This window comes from Cyprinodon tularosa, unplaced genomic scaffold (genome assembly GCF_016077235.1).
Source record: "Cyprinodon tularosa strain WSP-4 unplaced genomic scaffold, ASM1607723v1 ctg357, whole genome shotgun sequence".
In the NCBI taxonomy this organism is placed as follows: domain Eukaryota; kingdom Metazoa; phylum Chordata; class Actinopteri; order Cyprinodontiformes; family Cyprinodontidae; genus Cyprinodon; species Cyprinodon tularosa.
This window is the reverse complement of record NW_024039071.1, coordinates 50,149-69,432: the sequence shown is the minus strand read 5'-3', so window position 1 is coordinate 69,432 and position 19,284 is coordinate 50,149. Positions and strand designations below refer to the sequence as shown.

At 40.1% G+C, this 19,284-nt stretch overlaps 1 protein-coding gene and 1 pseudogene across 2 annotated transcripts; both read right to left on the bottom strand.

Moving 5' to 3' along the window:
- Positions 1-822: 822 nt before the first annotated feature.
- LOC119790178 lies at positions 823-5,930 on the bottom strand (annotated as a pseudogene).
- A 1,374-nt stretch (positions 5,931-7,304) lies between these two features.
- On the bottom strand, positions 7,305-9,102 carry LOC119790198 (olfactory receptor 11H6-like). Of its 2 annotated transcripts, XR_005281688.1 has the most exons (2): positions 7,472-9,102; positions 7,349-7,391 (listed from the first exon to the last, which is right to left on the bottom strand). XR_005281688.1 is itself a non-coding variant. In XM_038295629.1 (1 exon), the coding sequence occupies exon 1, from the start codon at positions 8,875-8,877 to the stop codon at positions 7,951-7,953; it is 927 nt and encodes a 308-aa protein (XP_038151557.1). In that variant the 5' UTR covers positions 8,878-9,102; the 3' UTR covers positions 7,305-7,950. The 2 variants fall into 2 exon arrangements, 1 of the variants encoding a protein (XP_038151557.1); XM_038295629.1 differs by having other exon boundaries at positions 7,305-9,102.
- Positions 9,103-19,284: the final 10,182 nt, after the last annotated feature.

The following is a 19,284-nucleotide window of genomic DNA, read 5'->3' as shown; positions in this document are numbered from 1 at the left end:
GTTTTGGCATCAAACAAATGGAATACACAGGAGATTCCCACCTCAAACCACTTTGGCCAGTTGACTGATTTTCCCCCAATAAGAATTTTGTTATTATTCCATAAAAACAGAGACATTTTATCCCAGCGCTGCGTGTCTATAGCCCGTAACATCATCAATGACCTCTCACACCACGACTAGGACTGTAATCCCTGCTGCCCTCTGGAAAGAGGCTTCGCAGCATTCGATGCAGATCCATCAGATTCTAAAACAGCTTCTTCCCCACCACCATCAGACATCTGAATGTTGAAAAAAACTCTAAATCATGTCACAGATTCTGCATCAAACTGACCATGCACCATGTTTTTTCTCCCACAATGTTTACATTAGACCACTGCTGCACTTTAACATATGGAAATGTCATGAGACCTGTAAAAAAGTGAAATTAGACAATAAAAGATGTCTAAGTCTAAGTTTTTACGACAAATTACGGTGTCCTGCTTGCATATTATTTATAGTACTTATCATTTAGTCCTTTAAGTTTTTTATGCTTAGTTTCTTAGTAAACATTGTCTTTCTTTACTATAAAAATACAATTGACCAAGATGATGTTGCCATGTCTTTTAATGTCGGGCTCAAAAATAACTGAACACTATTAGGACAAATGCTTGAAGTATATAACCTTATTTTATAAAATCAACTGGATTTTTGTCTTGTTGGTGATGCCATATAATGTGACTATGTACCTTCAAGCTACTTAATAAAGAAGAAATGGGAGCAAGAGACAAAAGCTTCTGAACAAGCAATTCAACAAAGCTAACCATTTTAATAAATAGGCTTTCAATCAACTGTTCCGTTAAATTTAAGAAGCCTTTAAAGCAAAAATCTGAGAAAACTATTTATTAAGGTGTATCATTTTGATCAGGAGTGTAAATAATGTGTCTATTGTACATACCATGTAAATAACATGGCTGCTTTGCTTGACCTCTTAAGAGCCCTATGAAAATACCTAAAGACCACCACCCTGATCTGAGGCAGCTTCAGTCCATAAACCAGAGGGTTAACGATGGGGGGGATGGTTAAAAACCCCAAAGACAGAACAACATTGATTAACCTGTTAATTTGGTCCTCTCTTAACCGATTCAATAAAATCTCACCAGCAAGGGAAACTGAATAGTTGACACATGTCACGATGTGGGGCATGCAGGTCTGCAGCACTTTCCCCTTCTGCTCATGCAAGCTCCTCCTGGACACGAGCAGAATACGCAGGTAGGTGTAGAGAACAAACAACAGGGGGATGAAGATGGTTGCTACGGTGGCTAACAGACCTGCTATGTTATTCACACTAGTGTCCACACAGGACAGCTGCACCAGAGGCCAGTTGGTGCAGAAAAACCTCTGTAGCTTTATCCCACACAGAGGAAGTCGGACTGTTAGGGAAAGGCAGCAGATGCATATGAAGGAGGGATAGAGTTCGGCCAGGACAATGAGATTCAGCACCATCCTGAATGTCATTCTGCTGCCGTAGTGTAAAGGCTGGCAGATTGCCACAAACCTATCATAGGCCATGATGCTGAGAATGGCCATTTCACACGTAGCGTAAGTGTACAAAACAAACACTTGGATGAAGCAAGAGGAGCGGGATATGAAATGAGTGTCAGACAGCTAAAAACCTGGGGAAGAAGCCAGCTGAGCCACGCAGGGAGTTAAAGACAGGCAGCAGATGAAAACATACATGGGTTGATGCAGGGACCGCTCCAGAACCACTGTCAGGATAATGACAACATTAGCACAGGTAATAATCAGGTAGATGAGTATGAAGGACCAACTCTGCCATATTTAAAAATAAATACAGAAATAAATAAATGCTCAATAAATGTATAAGCATACAATTAATTGCCAACAAAAAAGTGAGACATAAATGTATATAACTCTTAATTAGCTTCTTTATTTATTTGCCTTTGTAATATTTACCTTATTTATTTTTCTGTCCTTTATAATCTTCAACTTTATTTTTTAATTACTTATATTTTTAAGTATTTATTTATGTGCATGTTATTATATTTTTGTCTGTTTTATTCTTCCTTTGTATTTTTTTACCTTAGTTATTTCTTCGCCGCTGTTTATTTCTCTCTGCCTTTTTACATTTCTCTCTGCCCTTTTTACATTTCTCTATGCCCTTTTTACATTTCTCTATGCATTTCTATCTCATTATGCAAATGAGGAGGGGGTGTGTCCTAGAGAGTCAACTTCTGCTCATTGGTTGGCTTGGCTGTCCATCTTCTTAACTCACAGAGCTCAGAGTACTAAGTTAAATGTTCTCTTTTCTGTTGCTGTTGTTCAATAAAAGTACGTTTTAAGATCATTTGAGGCGAGAACCTTATACTTTTAAGCATCACCATATGGCCCATTCACAGATTTAATGCGTAATTTAAAAGAAAATGTGACGAACTTGAGAGGACCGCGGCACCAGCAAAGCTCCGAAGCTGACGGCAGCCAGGTCCGACCACAGCCCATCTGCAGCGGCCCTCTCTCGGCATAGCCGTGTGTGAAGCGTGTTGGTTAGCATTTTACTACATCGGTCGAATCTACAGGAGGAGAGTCTGATGTCGAGTCTGAAGTCATTAGAACTTGAGTAGGGACTTTGCCAAACTTTGCCAAATACAACAAAAAATCACCATCATAGCCTGGCTATAGACCTGGCTGCCGTCAGCTTCGGAGCTCCGCTGGTTGCCACGGTCCTCTCAAGTTCGTCACATTTTCTTTTAAATTACGCATTAAATCTTTGAATGGGCCATATGGTGATGCTTAAAAGTATAAGGTTCTCGCCTCAAATGATCTTAAAACGTACTTTTATTGAACAACAGCAACAGAAAAGAGAACATTTAACTTAGTACTCTGAGCTCTGTGAGTTAAGAAGATGGACCGCCAAGCCAACCAATGAGCAGAAGTTGACTCTCTAGGACACACCCCCTCCTCATTTGGATAATGAGATAGAAATGCATAGAGAAATGTAAAAAGGGCAGAGAGAAATGTAAAAAGGCAGAGAGAAATAAACAGCGGCGAAGAAATAACTAAGGTAAAAAAATACAAAGGAAGAATAAAACAGACAAAAATATAATAACATGCACATAAATAAATACTTAAAAATATAAGTAATTAAAAAATAAAGTTGAAGATTATAAAGGACAGAAAAATAAATAAGGTAAATATTACAAAGGCAAATAAATAAAGAAGCTAATTAAGAGTTATATACATTTATGTCTCACTTTTTTGTTGGCAATTAATTGTATGCTTATACATTTATTGAGCATTTATTTATTTCTGTATTTATTTTTAAATATGGCAGAGTTGGTCCTTCGTAGATGAGAAGACAAAGGCTGAAGTAAAGATATTTTAAACTACCCATATCTGTAAAAAGGGCTAAGTGAAAATAAGAGTCGCTGCTGTTGTTCTTCATGTCTGCGCAGCCGTGGAGCTGGAAGAGGCAGAGTGGTATGAAGAGAAAGAAAAGTTAAACCTTACTAGAGAAAAACAGAATTATTTCTATAATAAAACACAACAATGTTGAACCTTTTAGAAAATAATGCAATTTCTAAAAACCACGGAGTGATAAAAGTATCACAGACAAAATACATTTATATTGTATCAGTGTAAAATTATTTCTGTAAAAATAAATAATATCAATAAAGAACAGTGTTAAAAAAGACTTTAAACTTAACTGACTTGTATTGTTAGTGCAGTAGCAGCAGTGCATATTGCAGTAAATAGAGAGCTATAAATTCAACACAAACATATACTTGCTTTATATAAACGACTCCTGTTTACTCTAACAGCTTATTAAAAGCATAAAAACATAAAGAAAGAGAGCTTGCACCATTGTCTTTATACTGTGGCCCCTCCACACTGGTGAAGCTTTAACTATGTCCTAATGCTGCACACAGATCCGTCCCCTGCTCTAATGGAGTCCAAAGTGAGTTAATATACACTCCATCACTGAATGTTATTACTTTAGTTCAGTAAGAAATATGACAACAAGAAGCTTCCCTTTTTTTCTAGATGACATTAGTGAATAAACATCATCATGAAGACTAATAAAAACAGTAGACAAGTCATGACGAAAGTGGTGGAGAAGGTTAAAGCAGGGTTAGGTTTTAGAACAACATCCCGATGTTTGAACGTCTCAATGAGATCTAAGAATCCATCATCTGAACACATAAAGGTAACAAAAGCAAACCTACCAAAACACAAAGGTCCATCTGAAATTTTCTAACACACAGACATTAAAAAAGATCCTTTGGTCAAGTCAGAGCAAAACTGTACCCCTGTATCCCCAGAACCAGATTGGCCCAGTAAATGATGTGACACCATTGAGCCTAAACTACGGATGTCTACACACGTCGCAAGTCGCTTCTGATCTTACAAGCTGAAACTACTCTGTTTACATTCGATAAACAGATAAAATAGTGAAATAGGCAGATAAAAGAGCGAAACAATAAACCCTGGCTTCCTTACATGTTGCTCTCCATTGTTTACTTTCCTGATTTCTGTTGCACTCTTGACATCATCAGCGCTAAACATGCATTATGGCCTCACCACACATGCAACCGTGGTGGGACAGAGGTCACACCTTTGTAGGGAGGGGTTAGATGCAATTTTTTTTGCCAATGGGAAGGGAGCCAGATGCAGATTTTCAGCGGGTTGACTCATGTTTGAAAAACCTGGCTTTACCCGTTATCATCAGAGATTGCCTTTTGGCTCACAAACAAAAGGCAATGTGTGGCAAAAAACGGATTTCCTGTGCACACAATGAAGATGTGGTAAACACAAAAACTGTTGTTAGCAGAGTTTTGGTATGAGGACTCTTTTCTTTGATATTTTTAGAATTAACAGGAAAATTATTGGAAATAAAAAAAGAAATACCAAAACACCCGTGAGAGGCCATATAAGAGAACAGAGCTGAAGTTCATTTTCCTGCAGAAAAATGGCCTTAAAGATACAGCTGACTGAGCCAGAGATGAGGAAGCAACAAACAACAAGGACCCAGGACTGAGTGACTGCAGAGGTGGAGTATTGGGGATGGGCTAATGAGCTAAATAAGGAGCAGGTGTGAGTGGAACTAACTAGAAGGAAGTCAAGGGGAAAGGAAACAAGCACAAGGGGGCAACACAGACTAACTTAAGTTTGCTTGAATATAATGGAAAATTGTTTGGCTGTGACTTCATCCTGGAGAGAAACATCAGCTGTGCTGCTTCCATCAACACCCTTGTTTATAGATGCTGGAGATTGGCCTGTTTTCATGTGTGGTCCTGTTTCTCTGACCATGACTGGCTGGATGTGCTCTCTTCATCCTCTGGCATGGGAGCTGGCTCGGAGCTCGTCTGCCTGGCTGTGTGTTTCCTGGATGGGGCCGCCTTTTGCAGCTGCTTTTTGTGTCTCCTTGAACATCAGATGGCCGCTCACACTGAGCCTGGTTCTGCTGGAGGTTTCTTCCTGTTAATAGGGAGTTTTTCCTCTCCACTGTCGCTACAAGCATGCTTAGTGTGAGGGATTGTATTTGAGTCAATAAGTCGATGCAATCAACTGGTTTTCCTTAGATAGGAAACTTTGAATAAATTTGACTGTATGATCTGGTTGAACTGTAAAGTGCCTTGAGATGACGTGTTGTGAATTAGGCGCTATATAAATAAACTGAATCGAATTAAATTGAAAATAGATTAACAAAACAGATCAACTGATAACTGAAAAACTAACAACTCAAAGTTATATATAGTTCTCTCAAATGGGGAGAACTATAACATTATGTAATTTCTTCAGAATGAGTTCCATGTTAATAAAGGGCCAATGACATTGCCAATGCACAACAAAAGTCTCCAACAACCCAGAAGAACAAGAGGTGGTTATTTGATTTGCATCTTATTTTGTATGTGCATAGGACGACAGACCTCCATGCTGCTTAAATACATCAACAAATATGAGAAGTATTTTATTGCGTATTCTGTCTTCACTACAGGGGCCATAACAGGGGTCAGGACCAATTCTTCCAGGGCACTGGCTCCTTTCTAGGACTGCAATGTTGCTGTGTGTGATTGTTACCTTTATTACTTTTGCTTAATGAGCCAGGGCATCAAAATGCTTCATTTTCTCTATTGTGCATAAAGTGGAAAATAAAAATAAAACAGGCAATGTCATCATAGTGGCATGATTCCTTTAATTAAACTTTTTTTGTCTGTCAGTATGGTCATTATCTTTATGAAACAATGGCTGATTTAAAGTGTAATTGGAAAAAATTTTGTAAGGGTTGTGATTTGAATGTTTATTAAATTAATTACAAAAACCCAAACTAATGTGCTGGGCTAGAATTCTACTTTTTGCAGCTATGACTTGACACATACTTAAAGTGATCATCACATGGGACACTTCAGTACTGACGTGAGAGTAGCTACTGTTGTTGGGTCCTAAGCCAAATCAGCAAGCTCTCTATGTGTGAATCTGCAGCTTCAGCAGCAACTTTCCCCCCCCACTCTTCAACCAAATACAACCTCATTATCAGAGACCCCTCTGTTTGATCCCTAATGGTTACCACTCCATTGCTCTGGCTCCAACAACCCTTTCATCTCTTTTAATGAGTTAGCTGAAGTCATTGAGGTACCTCTCAAAAATATCCTGCAAGGTCTGCATGATTCATTTACCGCTTCTCTTAATTCAGTGACATTTTACTCACTTTCCCTTCAGACACCTAAGAAGCCATATGCCTAGGCCCATCTAAGTATTATTGTTTTTAAAATAAAATTAACTCTCATTTAAACCTAAAAGATTACGTGGGTGATTTCTACACTAATAAGTCTATGGGTCACAGTATTTGCAAGAATTGCAGGTTCTCCTATCAAGTTTGTTTTATATAAATCACAACCTTTAGTGGAAAGCGACCTAAGCCAGTGTCAGGCCAGGTTGTTGTGCATGTGCCACTTTGATGAATGAGACCCCAGATAATTTTAGGGATGCTCTGATACCTAAAACGTCTAAAATATCCCACTGTCAGTCTCAATATTGGAGTGTTGATGATCTGGCTTGTTGATAATTATGACATATTTTTAGCTATTAATATAAGAATGTGCATTCAAATTAGCAAAAATATGTGATGATTAGACAATAGCTTCATTTTCTTTATAACTCATCAAAAACCCAAAATGTCACAACTATGAATCCATTTGCATAGGTCAGGACAAAATATATTTTTTATGTAACAAGCGATCATAAATATTCAATACATGTCATGGTTTTGGGTAATTGTTAACCAACATGCAGAACACTCTGAGAGACAATGCAGTCTTTAAAAGTTTTATTTACAAAGAGCATATGAATATTGCCAAGGTTGTGGAAGCTGTTTAGGGGCAGGAGTGGCAGGAACTCTGGAAGGACAGGTGGATTAGATTCAGGCTGAATGTGAATGACAGGTTGATTTTGAAGAAGAGAGTGTGAAAGTTCTTACTTGGCATATAAGGTGGATCCACCAGGGATGAGTTAAGATGGGATCTGGGTGTTGGAGCTAAAGGGTTGAATCAAAGATGGTTGTGGCTAAAGAGGGCATAAGAGTTTTGAGAGCATAGTGGAAGGCAGATCAGGTTCAAACAGAATAGACTGTGGAGAGGAGTCAGTAAATGCCAGCAAATTGCCACAGTGAAAAGCAAGTTTTCACTATGGCATTGAAGTGCTTAAATAGTCTGAAACTGATGAGGAAGATGTGCAGGCAATCAGCAGAGCAACCCAAACAACCGTGCTCCCACATGACCTCTGAAGGATGGACTTGAAAACTGCAGGACAAAATAGGACAAAACTCCCAGACCTCAACAATATGTGATGCCAAAAAATAAATTAAATCATTTCTTGTGAATTTTAAAAAATTTACTAAAGTATTACATCAATGTAGATTGAAACATTACTGTCTAGAATGAAAGCAGTGTTTTTATATCAGCATTGTTTGGCCCGAGTGAACAATCGTTTGAGATGTTTTGAAATTTCTTTCATTTTCAGCCCATATATAATTGGATTTAAGAGTGGATGATACATGATTAACTGTAAAGTCATAATTAGCCTTAAAGTCTTTGGAAAATCTGAATCCAGCCGAATTGCCATGACATCAAATACACACAAACAGGAATAACTGCTCAATGTAATTAGGTGGGGTACACATGTCTGTGCTGCTTTTTTTCTCACTGCCTGGCTACTTCGGTAGGATATTCTAAGGATATGTGTGTAAGAGAATATTATGAAAAAAGCAGGCATGAATAGAACAGTTACTAAAATGAACAAATAACGTATAATTTGTGCTCTACTGAGGATGCACTGCAGTTTATAAATTGTATTATTACAAAAGATGTTCCTTATGGTGAAGCTGCAGAGTTGTGTATTAGTAATAAGTCCAGCTACTACTGCAATCTGAGAGGAAGGTATAGTCCAAGCTAAAATCAACAGAATACTGATAGTAGATTTACTCATAATAGTTGGATATTGTAGAGGTTTACATATAGAAACATACCTGTCATAGGCCATTGCTGACAAAAGCAAGAACTCTGACGCACCCAAAGAGTAATACATATAAAACTGTAAAACACAAGCTGAGTATGATATGGTCTGCTCTTCAGACAGAAAATCAATCAAAAGTTTAGGGTAGATAACAGAGCTCCAAATAACAGAATTGATTAACAAAGCCCCGATAAAGATGTACATAGGCTCATGGAGGTTTCGGTGAGTCCAAATCAGACACAATATAGTGGAGTTACAGCTTATTATGAGAAAATATACGGTAAGAATGATCACAAAATAAAGATATCTGTATTTTTCCAATTCGATGTGTCCACCAATAATTATATAAGTTACATTAAAACCCTCATCCATTTAGGCAGCCAAATAAGCAGAGATCAGCAGGGAGATAATATCAATGACAAAGTAGGGACATCTGTAAGTCACTGAGAACATCTTGTTTCTCTTAGGATAAAAACGTAGGATCATCCAGGAAATTACATGGTAATACCTGAAATATAAAATCACAAAGCAGTTTAGTTTCTTTGCAGAAAGTTTAGAAGAGACAATATCAGTTTGGACAGAGGGAAACAAAGCGATGGAATAAAAGAGAAAATTGCTGATCCTTTGTAACAAAACAACCCATTCAGGTTATAAAAGCATATTTAGATTAAATACAATTTCAAATAATGACAAATTTAAAATACACACAAATTAAGGAAACTCATATAAGCAATAAAAACACACATTTTCTTTTAGCACAGGCAAAGTTGTAAATTGCAAATCTAAATTTGGGTGTAGTCATCAGACTAATGCTCTTGATAAACAACAATTAAAAGTTGGTTTGTCTCCAAAGATCATTTTATGAAACTAAGTTAAAAAAAAAGGCTGCTTAACTGAAGGAGTTACTATATTTAACTAATTGAAGACAGAAAACATTTGGTCTAAGTTTTTTAGATCCACATTGCATGGCACAAGGGTTTTATTAACATTGATCTTAAGCTTATAATTCACCACCTAGCACAAGTAGGCAAAATGCAGGTCAAAATCATAGATTTTAAAAAAATGAACTGTGTGGAACCGAGCAAGTTAAGATGTGAGTAATTCTTCTGGAAGGATGAGAAACAGAGAGCGTCCATCTAAAAATGAAGGATTACATCTGAATTTAAGCAAGTGCTGCGTTAAATCATATGAACAGAGCTTCTTCTGACTGGATCACTGGTCTTTAAACAGTCCAATCACACAGAGGGGTTTGGCCAGGTAAATACAGATGATGTCATTAAATCATAACTGTTAAGCGTAACTTGACAAAGTTTGTGTTGCACGGCGAAGTTCAGATTTTGACTGAATCCTCACACAGTTAATAGATGTAGGATGTCAATCACACCACTCACCAGGTCAAGTCCTTATATAAAGTAGAAAACTCAAAATTCTTCTAAAACATCATTCTTAATTCTGTACCAGCATTGCTATCTGTGAAAAAACGTAATCAGCTTCTCCTATTAGAGAAAGACATGTGAAAGTCCGAGAGAGTATTACTGAATTTGACCGAAAACAAACTCATAGAAGCGGTAAGCTGAATGGTAGAGGTGGAAGATTTGACTTTTAAAATCATAGGGAAACGGCTCTTCCAAACATTGCATTTCTGAATTCTCTCAATTGGTGCCCGACTTTAAAGTGGATAAAGTGAATTTGATTTGTCGTTTATCAAGGGGCCGGGATTGTTGTGGCGGGTTTCGCAAGCAGTTCGATTGTACCCGGTGTCTCGGAAGCATCTTGCTAACCAGTTAGCAACTTAGTGCTAGTAGGTTCCCAATGGGAAATTACATTGGGACCAAGTAGCACTAAATTGGTGACTTAGAAAAGACACTGTCAAGGAACGCTATGGACAGAGGAAATATGCAAGAGTTTGTGTCAGAGGTCGTGGATGTTGTAGAAAATCCTGTGGACATTTAGTTTGACAAGACATTTAGTTTGACAAGTTTCCCTGATTATTTACTGCACTCCGTTAGTCAGTTTAAAGACTCTTATTTTGACATTGCTAGTTTCAGGATATGACATCAGTTATTCCTCCAATTTCTTGGTGAATATAACTTCCCTGTGACCCCTAAAGAATTTGCCGTTGTTTTTGATGCTATTCCTGCAGGTTTTAAATTTCTTATATCAACATCAGGTAACGCCCAGATCCCAGATTTCCAGAATTATTTATTGGGAATTCAGATCCATTCCTTAGTATTAAAACTGGAAATAAACATATAAGAGAAATAATCCAGAGGAATACTGTTAGCAAACCTGCCTCAACCTTTTTTTGGAACAATCTATTTTCAGATATCAATTGGGAACAAACATGGTTATTGCCAAGAAAATTCTTTGTTTCTAATAAAATACGGGAAGTGTCCCTTAAAATATTACACAGGTGTTATCCTGTTAATTCAGTACTGAACAAATATATTCCAAATATTGATCCACTTTGTTCCTTCTGTCACATCGAACAAGAAACATAAACCCACCTTTTTTGGGAATGCTCTTTTAGCAAAGTTTTTTGGTGTGACTTCAATAATTTTGTTAATGGGAAATGCAATATACTTATTGCGCTGAATGTTAAACATGTTCTGTTTGGTATTTCCAAGGGCAGTATGTCTTGGAAAGAAAATATTATAAATGTTCTTATTCTGTTAGCCAAGTTCCACATACATGTTTGTAAATTTGCTAAAAACTGTTGGGAAATGGAGAAAATCCCATCTTTCTCCAGCAGAGTCCGCTGTGGATCCTCTGAGGGAGCCTCCTGCACAGCTGCAGCTCATCTAGATCATCAGAGGATCCACTACTTAAGCTGCTTTCAGATCTTGCCTCAACGCCGCAGTGTTGTTCCAGTTGGTCAGCGCTAAAGCCTAGATCTTTGTTGTATCTCCATGACTTTGAATCCAGGTTGGATTCTAACCACTGCCTCTGTGTTTCCAGGAAACCCGTGCCTCCTCTGTGAAAGCTCAGGAAGAGCTAACCTGCTGAGGCAACCCTCAGAGCCAAACCCTGAAGATTCTCTGAGAACCTCCAAGCAGCTCTGGACTAGAGCTGGGAAACCCAAGCCAAGGTCTGTTCCAGCTAGACGTGAGACGCTGAAGCAGCAAACGGACTCTGCTGAAAAGACTCTCCTCCAGAACCAACAGTGACCCCCCCAAAGAGAACCTCGAGAACCCTCAAGACTCCGGTGATCCCGAGCCCCAGGCCCAAACCCGAACCAGTGCTTTCTGTGTGCTTGTGCAAATAAACTCTGCTTAACCTTCCTCCTGTTTCCGCCCCAGTGGTGTTCTGCAACATTGGGGATCTCCTTGAGAACCAATCATGACAGAACACTGCGGCCAACAAGATTTCCCAGCGGAACCCCTCTGGAGGCTTCTGAAGGATGTACCGACTCGGATTCAGAACCTTGAGGCCTTCCTCCGTGGGAGCCACGAAGAATTGGCTAGAAGAATTGAGTGCGCCATTCGAGATATTCAGGACCGGCTTGTGGACATAATCATGGGTGAGCTCAACACTCGACTTAATAAGTCTCCGCAGGAGTTTTCCACACAATCAGCTCCCAGAGCGGAGCCCGTTCAACTTCCGTTTCCGGAACCAGAGCCTGTATCGTCACTTCCGGAGTTTCGCCCGTCTCTTCCAGAGAAATTTTCAGGTATCCCTAGCAAATGTAAGGGGTTTTTTGTTTCAATGCCGACTTATTTTCCAGAACTCTCCAGGCAGCTTTTCCACAGATTACAGGAAGATAAACTTCATCCTTTCTCAGCTAACAGGAAGAGCCTTGGAGTGGGCTCAGGCTAGATTTCCTACCGACGACAGCCTTAATGGCTATTATTCAGATTTCATCTCCGAATTTTCTCAGGTTTTCAACCAAGATTCTGACCAAACAATTGACTCTCGAGCTCTGTTAAATCTTAAACAGGGAAATTCCTCTGTAGCGGATTTTTCCATAGACTTCCGGGTTAAAGCTGCAGCCTCAGGCTGGAATGAATGTGCTCTTAAGAGTGCATTTTTCAACGCTTTAAACGAGAACTTAAAAGATGAACTCGCCACACTCGAGTCACCTGAGACCCTTGAGGAACTAATTAGGCTGACAATTAGTTTGGATAACCGTCTTCGAACCAGATCAAGGTCTAAAATTAGGAGCCATGTTCTACCTGTTTCTGTTTCTACGGCTAAGAGAAGGGACACCCCTCCCTTTGTTTCTCACGAAGAGGCATTCAGCACAGAGAGCCGTGCTCAGCCTGAACTTATACCTGCATCAAATGCTCACTTTGCTCCGCCAGCTTGTGAAGCTGCGGAGGGGGAGCCTATGCAGATAGGTCACACCAGGCTCACGCCCGATGAGAGGAAGAGAAGGCTTAAGGAGAAACTTTGCTTCTATTGTGGTAGACCTGGACATTTTGTTCCTTCCTGTCCTGCGAAGAAAGGGCTTCGGGGGTCATCCGGATTTAAGAGGAGTCCGGTGAAGCATGATTTAAATAGGAGGCCTCTTCATCTTTTGTTACCTGCCACTCTGTTTAGCTCTAATCAGGCTCTCACTCTGTCGGCTTTCATAGACTCTGGTTGTGAGAGAAACCTTATTGACCCAAATCTAGTTCAACAGCTGAACATTGAGACCATCCCTCTGAGGAAGCCTTTCAACGTCTCAGCCATTGATGGAAGGAGTCTACACCAGGTTACCCACAAGACTCAGCCTCTTCAACTCCAAGTTTCTGGTAGTCACCGAGAGACCATAACCTTTTTGGTTTATCCATCAGCCTGTTCACCTTTGGTCCTGGGCTATGAGTGGTTGGAGCGACACAACCCTCATATAGATTGGACTCGTAGACATGTTGAATCGTGGTCTCCCTCCTGCCATGCTTCCAGTCTTTCAACCAGTTCCCGCTCCGCAGAACCTTCTGGAGTCCCTCCGCGGCCGATCCGAGCATCCAGGGATCCTCGGTGGGCGTTTCAGGACACCTCGGAGGCTGCACCGGAGTCATCGTGGGCGGCTCTCTCCATGTTGCAGCCAGAGCTGCAGTGGGCGGCCCCGCCCTGCACCTTTTTTTGAGACTTTCTTTGTTGCCGTCCACCTTTTGTGGATTGTTTTTTGTTCTGGGACTCAGTTTGTTTTTTCCTTTTTGTTTCCCTCCGTCCACCCTGGGTGGGTTGGTTTTTTGTTATGGACTCAGCTTCTTGCCTACCTAGTTTGGTGCCCCCTGCGCCCACCCTTGGTTGGATGTTTTTTGTTGCTTTCTTGTCTCCCTAGGTCTTGTCTGTTGCGTCTGGAATCCGCCCTTGAGGGGGGGGTACTGTTGGGAGCTGGAGAAAATCCCATCTTTCTCCAGCAGAGTCCGCTGTGGATCCTCTGAGGGAGCCTCCTGCACAGCTGCAGCTCATCTAGATCATCAGAGGATCCACTACTTAAGCTGCTTTCAGATCTTGCCTCAACGCCGCAGTGTTGTTCCAGTTGGTTAGCGCTAAAGCCTAGATCTTTGTTGTATCTCCATGACTTTGAATCCAGGTTGGATTCTAACCACTGCCTCTGTGTTTCCAGGAAACCCGTGCCTCCTCTGTGAAAGCTCAGGAAGAGCTAACCTGCTGAGGCGACCCTCAGAGCCAAACCCTGAAGATTCTCTGAGAACCTCCAAGCAGCTCTGGACTAGAGCTGGGAAACCCAAGCCAAGGTCTGTTCCAGCTAGACGTGAGACGCTGAAGCAGCAAACGGACTCTGCTGAAAAGACTCTCCTCCAGAACCAACAGTGACCCCCCCAAAGAGAACCTCGAGAACCCTCAAGACTCCGGTGATCCCGAGCCCCAGGCCCAAACCCGAACCAGTGCTTTCTGTGTGCTTGTGCAAATAAACTCTGCTTAATCTTCCTCCTGTTTCCGCCCCAGTGGTGTTCTGCAACATTGGGGATCTCCTTGAGAACCAATCATGACAAAAACAAACCCAACCTCACTGTTTATAGAGCTTATGTAAGTTGTTTTTTGGACTCCTTAAAAATATGCACCAACTCTAAAGCTATGAAACTTATAACCCTAAGTGGTGAACTTAATTTCTAATCTATTTTTTTTTTCTGTTTCATGGAATCCTGTAGTTCTGTTACCCCAGTACCTTGAGCATACTACTGTCTGAAATCGTATATTCTTTATTTGTAAATAAAGTTTGTTAAAAAAAAAAAATCAATCAGTTATTCCTCCATCTTTGTTTAGCTCAGATGCCATGTTTCAGAGTTACATGACTTTGAGAAGTTTTCTCCTTTCATCCTAAGTAATCCTTGTGTTTGTGTGCATAAATGACCAAAGTAAGTAACCAACTATTGTAAATAAGTTAAGTTCATTTTGATACATATTTTGGTATATTCTTAATATTATCCTGTAATTATTTGATAGATTGTGCTGAACTTTCCTAGTTCACATTTTGCCTAGGGAATGCATATTGCTATTAATGATTACTATGGAGCTTATTGTGGTGTGCATGTAGTAGTAATGCCACAGACAGCATTTGAGCTATTGTATCTTTATTTCTGTTGTGTTTAGGATCAGGCAAAATTACAGATCCATACCCATGTATGATACTACAACACAGAGAAAGTCAAGTTTAAATCAACCCGTCTGGCATCATCCTTTTGTGGTAATGTGGCCTTTTTGTCAAGTTAATTGCATGTCATTTTGTAATTTTGGATTTTATTTATTTTGAACTTGTAAGTAAGTTACTTGTTAGTTTCATTTTTGTGTGTTGCATGTGTTTTTCTGATTTTGTTTGGAGGTCACATTACCACTCACAACTGGACACGCCCACAGCAGCGGCACAGGTGTTCCCTATCAGCCAAACAGCGTGCAGACTGGGACACTGATAAAAAGGCAGCTGTTTGGTTGGAGGGAGTGAGACACTGGAAATGGGAAAACAGAGACCGGACATGGGAAGCCGAAGCCAGACATGGAGAGAGCCAAACAGAGCGGGTGAGGGAGAAGCAGCAGGAGAGTTTTAATTCAATTCAATTCAGTTTATTTATATAGCGCCAAATTCACAACACATGTCATCTCAAGGCACTTTACAGTTCAACCAGATCATACAGTCAAATTGATACAAAGTTTTCTATCTAAGGAAAACCAGTTGATTGCATTGCTCATTGACTCAAATACAATCCCTCACACAACACATACAGGTGCTGGTCATAAAATTAGAATATCATGAAAAAGTAGATTGATTTCAGTAATTCCATTTAAAAAGTGAAACTTGTATATTATATTCATACATTACATACAAACTCATATATTTCAGATGTTTATTTTGTTTAATTTTGATGATTACAAATGACAACAAATGAAAATCTCAAATTCATCATATCAGAAAATTAGAATATTACTGAAGACCAATAAAAACAAAGGATTTATAGAAATGTTGGCCAACTGAAAAGTATGAACATGAAAAGTATGAGCATGTACAGCACTCAGTATTTAGTTGGGCCTCCTTTGGCCTGTATTACTGCAGCAATGCGGCGTGGCATGGAGTCGATCAGTCTGTGGCACTGCTCAGGTGTTATGATAGCCCAGGTTGCTCTAATAGTGGCTTTTAGCTCTTCTGAATTGTTGGGTCTGGTGTATTGCATCTTCTTCTTCACAATACCCCATAGATTTTCTATGGGGTTAAGGTCAGGAGAGTTTGCTGGCCAATTAAGAACAGGGATACCATGGTCCTTCAACCAGGTACTGGTAGCTTTGGCACTGTGTGCAGGTGCCAAGTCCTGTTGGAAAATGAAATCTGCATCTCCAAAAAGTTGGTCAGCTGCAGGAAGCATGAAGTGCTCTAAAACTTCCTGGTATGTGGCTGCGTTGACCCTGGACCTCAGAAAACACAATGGACCAACACCAGCAGATGACATGGCACCCCAAACCATCACTGACTGTGGAAACTTTACACTGGACTTCAAGCAACGTGGATGAAGTGCCTCTCTTCTTTTCCTCCAGACTCTGGGACCTTGATTTCCAAAGGAAATGCAAAATTTACTTTCATCAGAGAACATGACTTTGGACCACTCACCAGCAGTCCAGTCCTGTTTCTCTTTAGCCCAGGCAAGACGCTTCTGACGCTGTCTGTGGTTCAAGAGTGGCTTGACACAAGGAATGCGACAGCAGAAACCCATGTCTTTCATACGTCTGTGTGTGGTGGTTCTTGAAGCACTCACTCCAGCTGCAGTCCACTCTTTGTGAATCTCCCCCACATTTTTGAATGGGTTTTGTTTCACAATCCTCTCCAGGGTGCGGTTATCTCTCTTGCTTGTACACTTTTTTCGACCACATCTTTTCCTTCCCTTCGCCTCTCTATTAATGTGCTTGGACACTGAGCTCTGTGAACAGCCAGCCTCTTTAGCGATGACCTTTTGTGTCTTGCCCTCCTTGTGCAAGGTGTCGATGGTCGTCTTTTGGACAACTGTCAAGTCAGCAGTCTTCCCCATGATTGTGTAGCCTATAGAACTAGACTGAAAGACCATTTAAAGGCTTTTGCAGGTGGTTTGAGTTAATTAGCTGATTAGAGTGTGGCACCAGGGGCCATCAATTTTGAACCTTTTCACAATATTCTAATTTTCTGATATGATGAATTTGAGATTTTCATTTGTTGTCATTTGTAATCATCAAAATTAAACAAAATAAACATCTGAAATATATGAGTTTGTATGTAATGTATGAATATAATATACAAGTTTCACTTTTTAAATGGAATTACTGAAATCAATCTACTTTTTCATGATATTCTAATTTTATGACCAGCACCTGTACATGTAGCGACAGTGGAGAGGAAAAACTCCCTTTTAACAGGAAGAAACCTCCAGCAGAACCAGGCTCAGTGTGAGCGGCCATCTGCCGAGGCCGACTGGGGTTCAAGGAGACAGAAGCAGAGACACAAAAAGCAGCTGTAAAAGGCGGCCCTATCCAGGAAACACACAGCCAGGCAGACGAGCTCCGAGCCAGCTCCCATGCCAGAGGACGAAGAGAGCACATCCACTCAGTCACGGTCAGACAAACAGGACCACACTGGAAAACATGCCGATCTCCAACATCTATTAACAAGGGTGTTGATGGAAGTAGCACAGCTGATGTTTCTTTCCAGGATGACGTCACAGCCAAACAGGAACAGACGAGGCAAAGCTACTCTGAGGAAAAGCAGAGAGAGCAGAACGTTAGAGATTGAACTAACAGATTCTGCAGAATAGGAGAACAGAGAGAGAATGAAGCAGAATGATGAAATGGGGGTCCCTATGTCCTCCAGAAGTCTAAGCCTATAGCAGCATAACTATAGAGATAGCTCAGGATAACCTGAGCCACCCTAACTATAAGCTTTATCAAAAAGGAAAGTTTTAAGCCCAGCCTTAAAAGTAGACAGGGTTTCTGCCTCATGGACTAAAACTGGTAGTTGGTTCCACAGGAGAGGAGCTTGATAACTAAAAGATCTGCCTCCCATTCTATTTTTAGAAATTCTAGGAACCACTAGTAAACCTGCAGATTGAGAGCGAAGTGCTCTGTTAGGAACATAAGGAACAATCAGATCTCTGATATAAGATGGAGCTTGGCCATTTAAGGCTTTATATGTGAGAAGGAGGATTTTAAATTGTATTCTGGATTTAATAGGCAGCCAATGAAGTGAAGTTAGGATTGGAGAGATGTGATCTCTATTTTAAATTTTCACCAGAACTGCAGCATTTTGGATCAGCTGAAGGCTTTTAACTACAGTTTGTGGACTTCCTGATAGTAAAGAATTTCAATAGACCAGCCTTGAAGTAACAAATGCATGGACTATTTTCTCAGCATCACCCCTGGTGAGGATGTTTCTAATTTATGCAATATTCCACAGATGAAAGAAGGAAATTCTAGAAACCTCTTTGATATGGGTTTTAAATGACAGGTCCTGATCAAAAATAACACCAAGATTTTTTTTACTTTATTATCTGAAATCAGTTTAATCCAATCCAAATGAAGTGACTGGCTAATCAGCTTCTTTTTCAAAGACTCTGTTCCAAAGACTATAACTTCTTTTTTGTCTGAATTCAAGAGCAGAAAGTTATCCAGGTCCAGAGTCATCCAGGTTTTTATGTCTTCAAGACATGCCTGTAATCTATGTAATGGGTTAGCTTTATCTGGATTATGCTGATAATAGACAGATATAGCTGAGTATCAGTGGCGGCTGGTGAAAAATATTTTTGATGGGGCTGATATAGCCTAGTGTATGTCTCCAACTAATCCGGAATAAGAATTAAAATAAACAATTGGACAATACATACAATTTAACAGTAATGATTTAATTTACTATATAATAACAGTAACAGTGATGATTTTGGTCACTGTGACGGGGTTCTTTGGGCTCCAAGAATCCAGGCTCAGTTGGGTTACCGGTGATTTATTGTGCTCGAAAACTCAAAACAGGGTGCAAAAGAAACTAAACATATACAAGATACTCTGGGCCTCAGCCTCCCTCCAGTTACCAGCAATGTAACAAAGAAAATGAAAACAGAAATGGCCGCTATTCTTCCCACAGCCCTCATTAAATTGTTTAAGCCCCTCACCTCAGGCTCTCTTATTTCTGATTTCTTCTCATAAATCAGTTTTGTCCATATATTACAAACACAGTATAACAGGAATGTGTGTGTGGCACGCAAAGTTTTAAAGGACACCAAAATTTTGACAATTGGTCCTGTCTCTGCATTATCGGACATGCACAATGGAAGCCATTCTGAAGCAGCCAGGGGGGGATTCTGCATGAGCCAAAAAGCAGAGACAGGA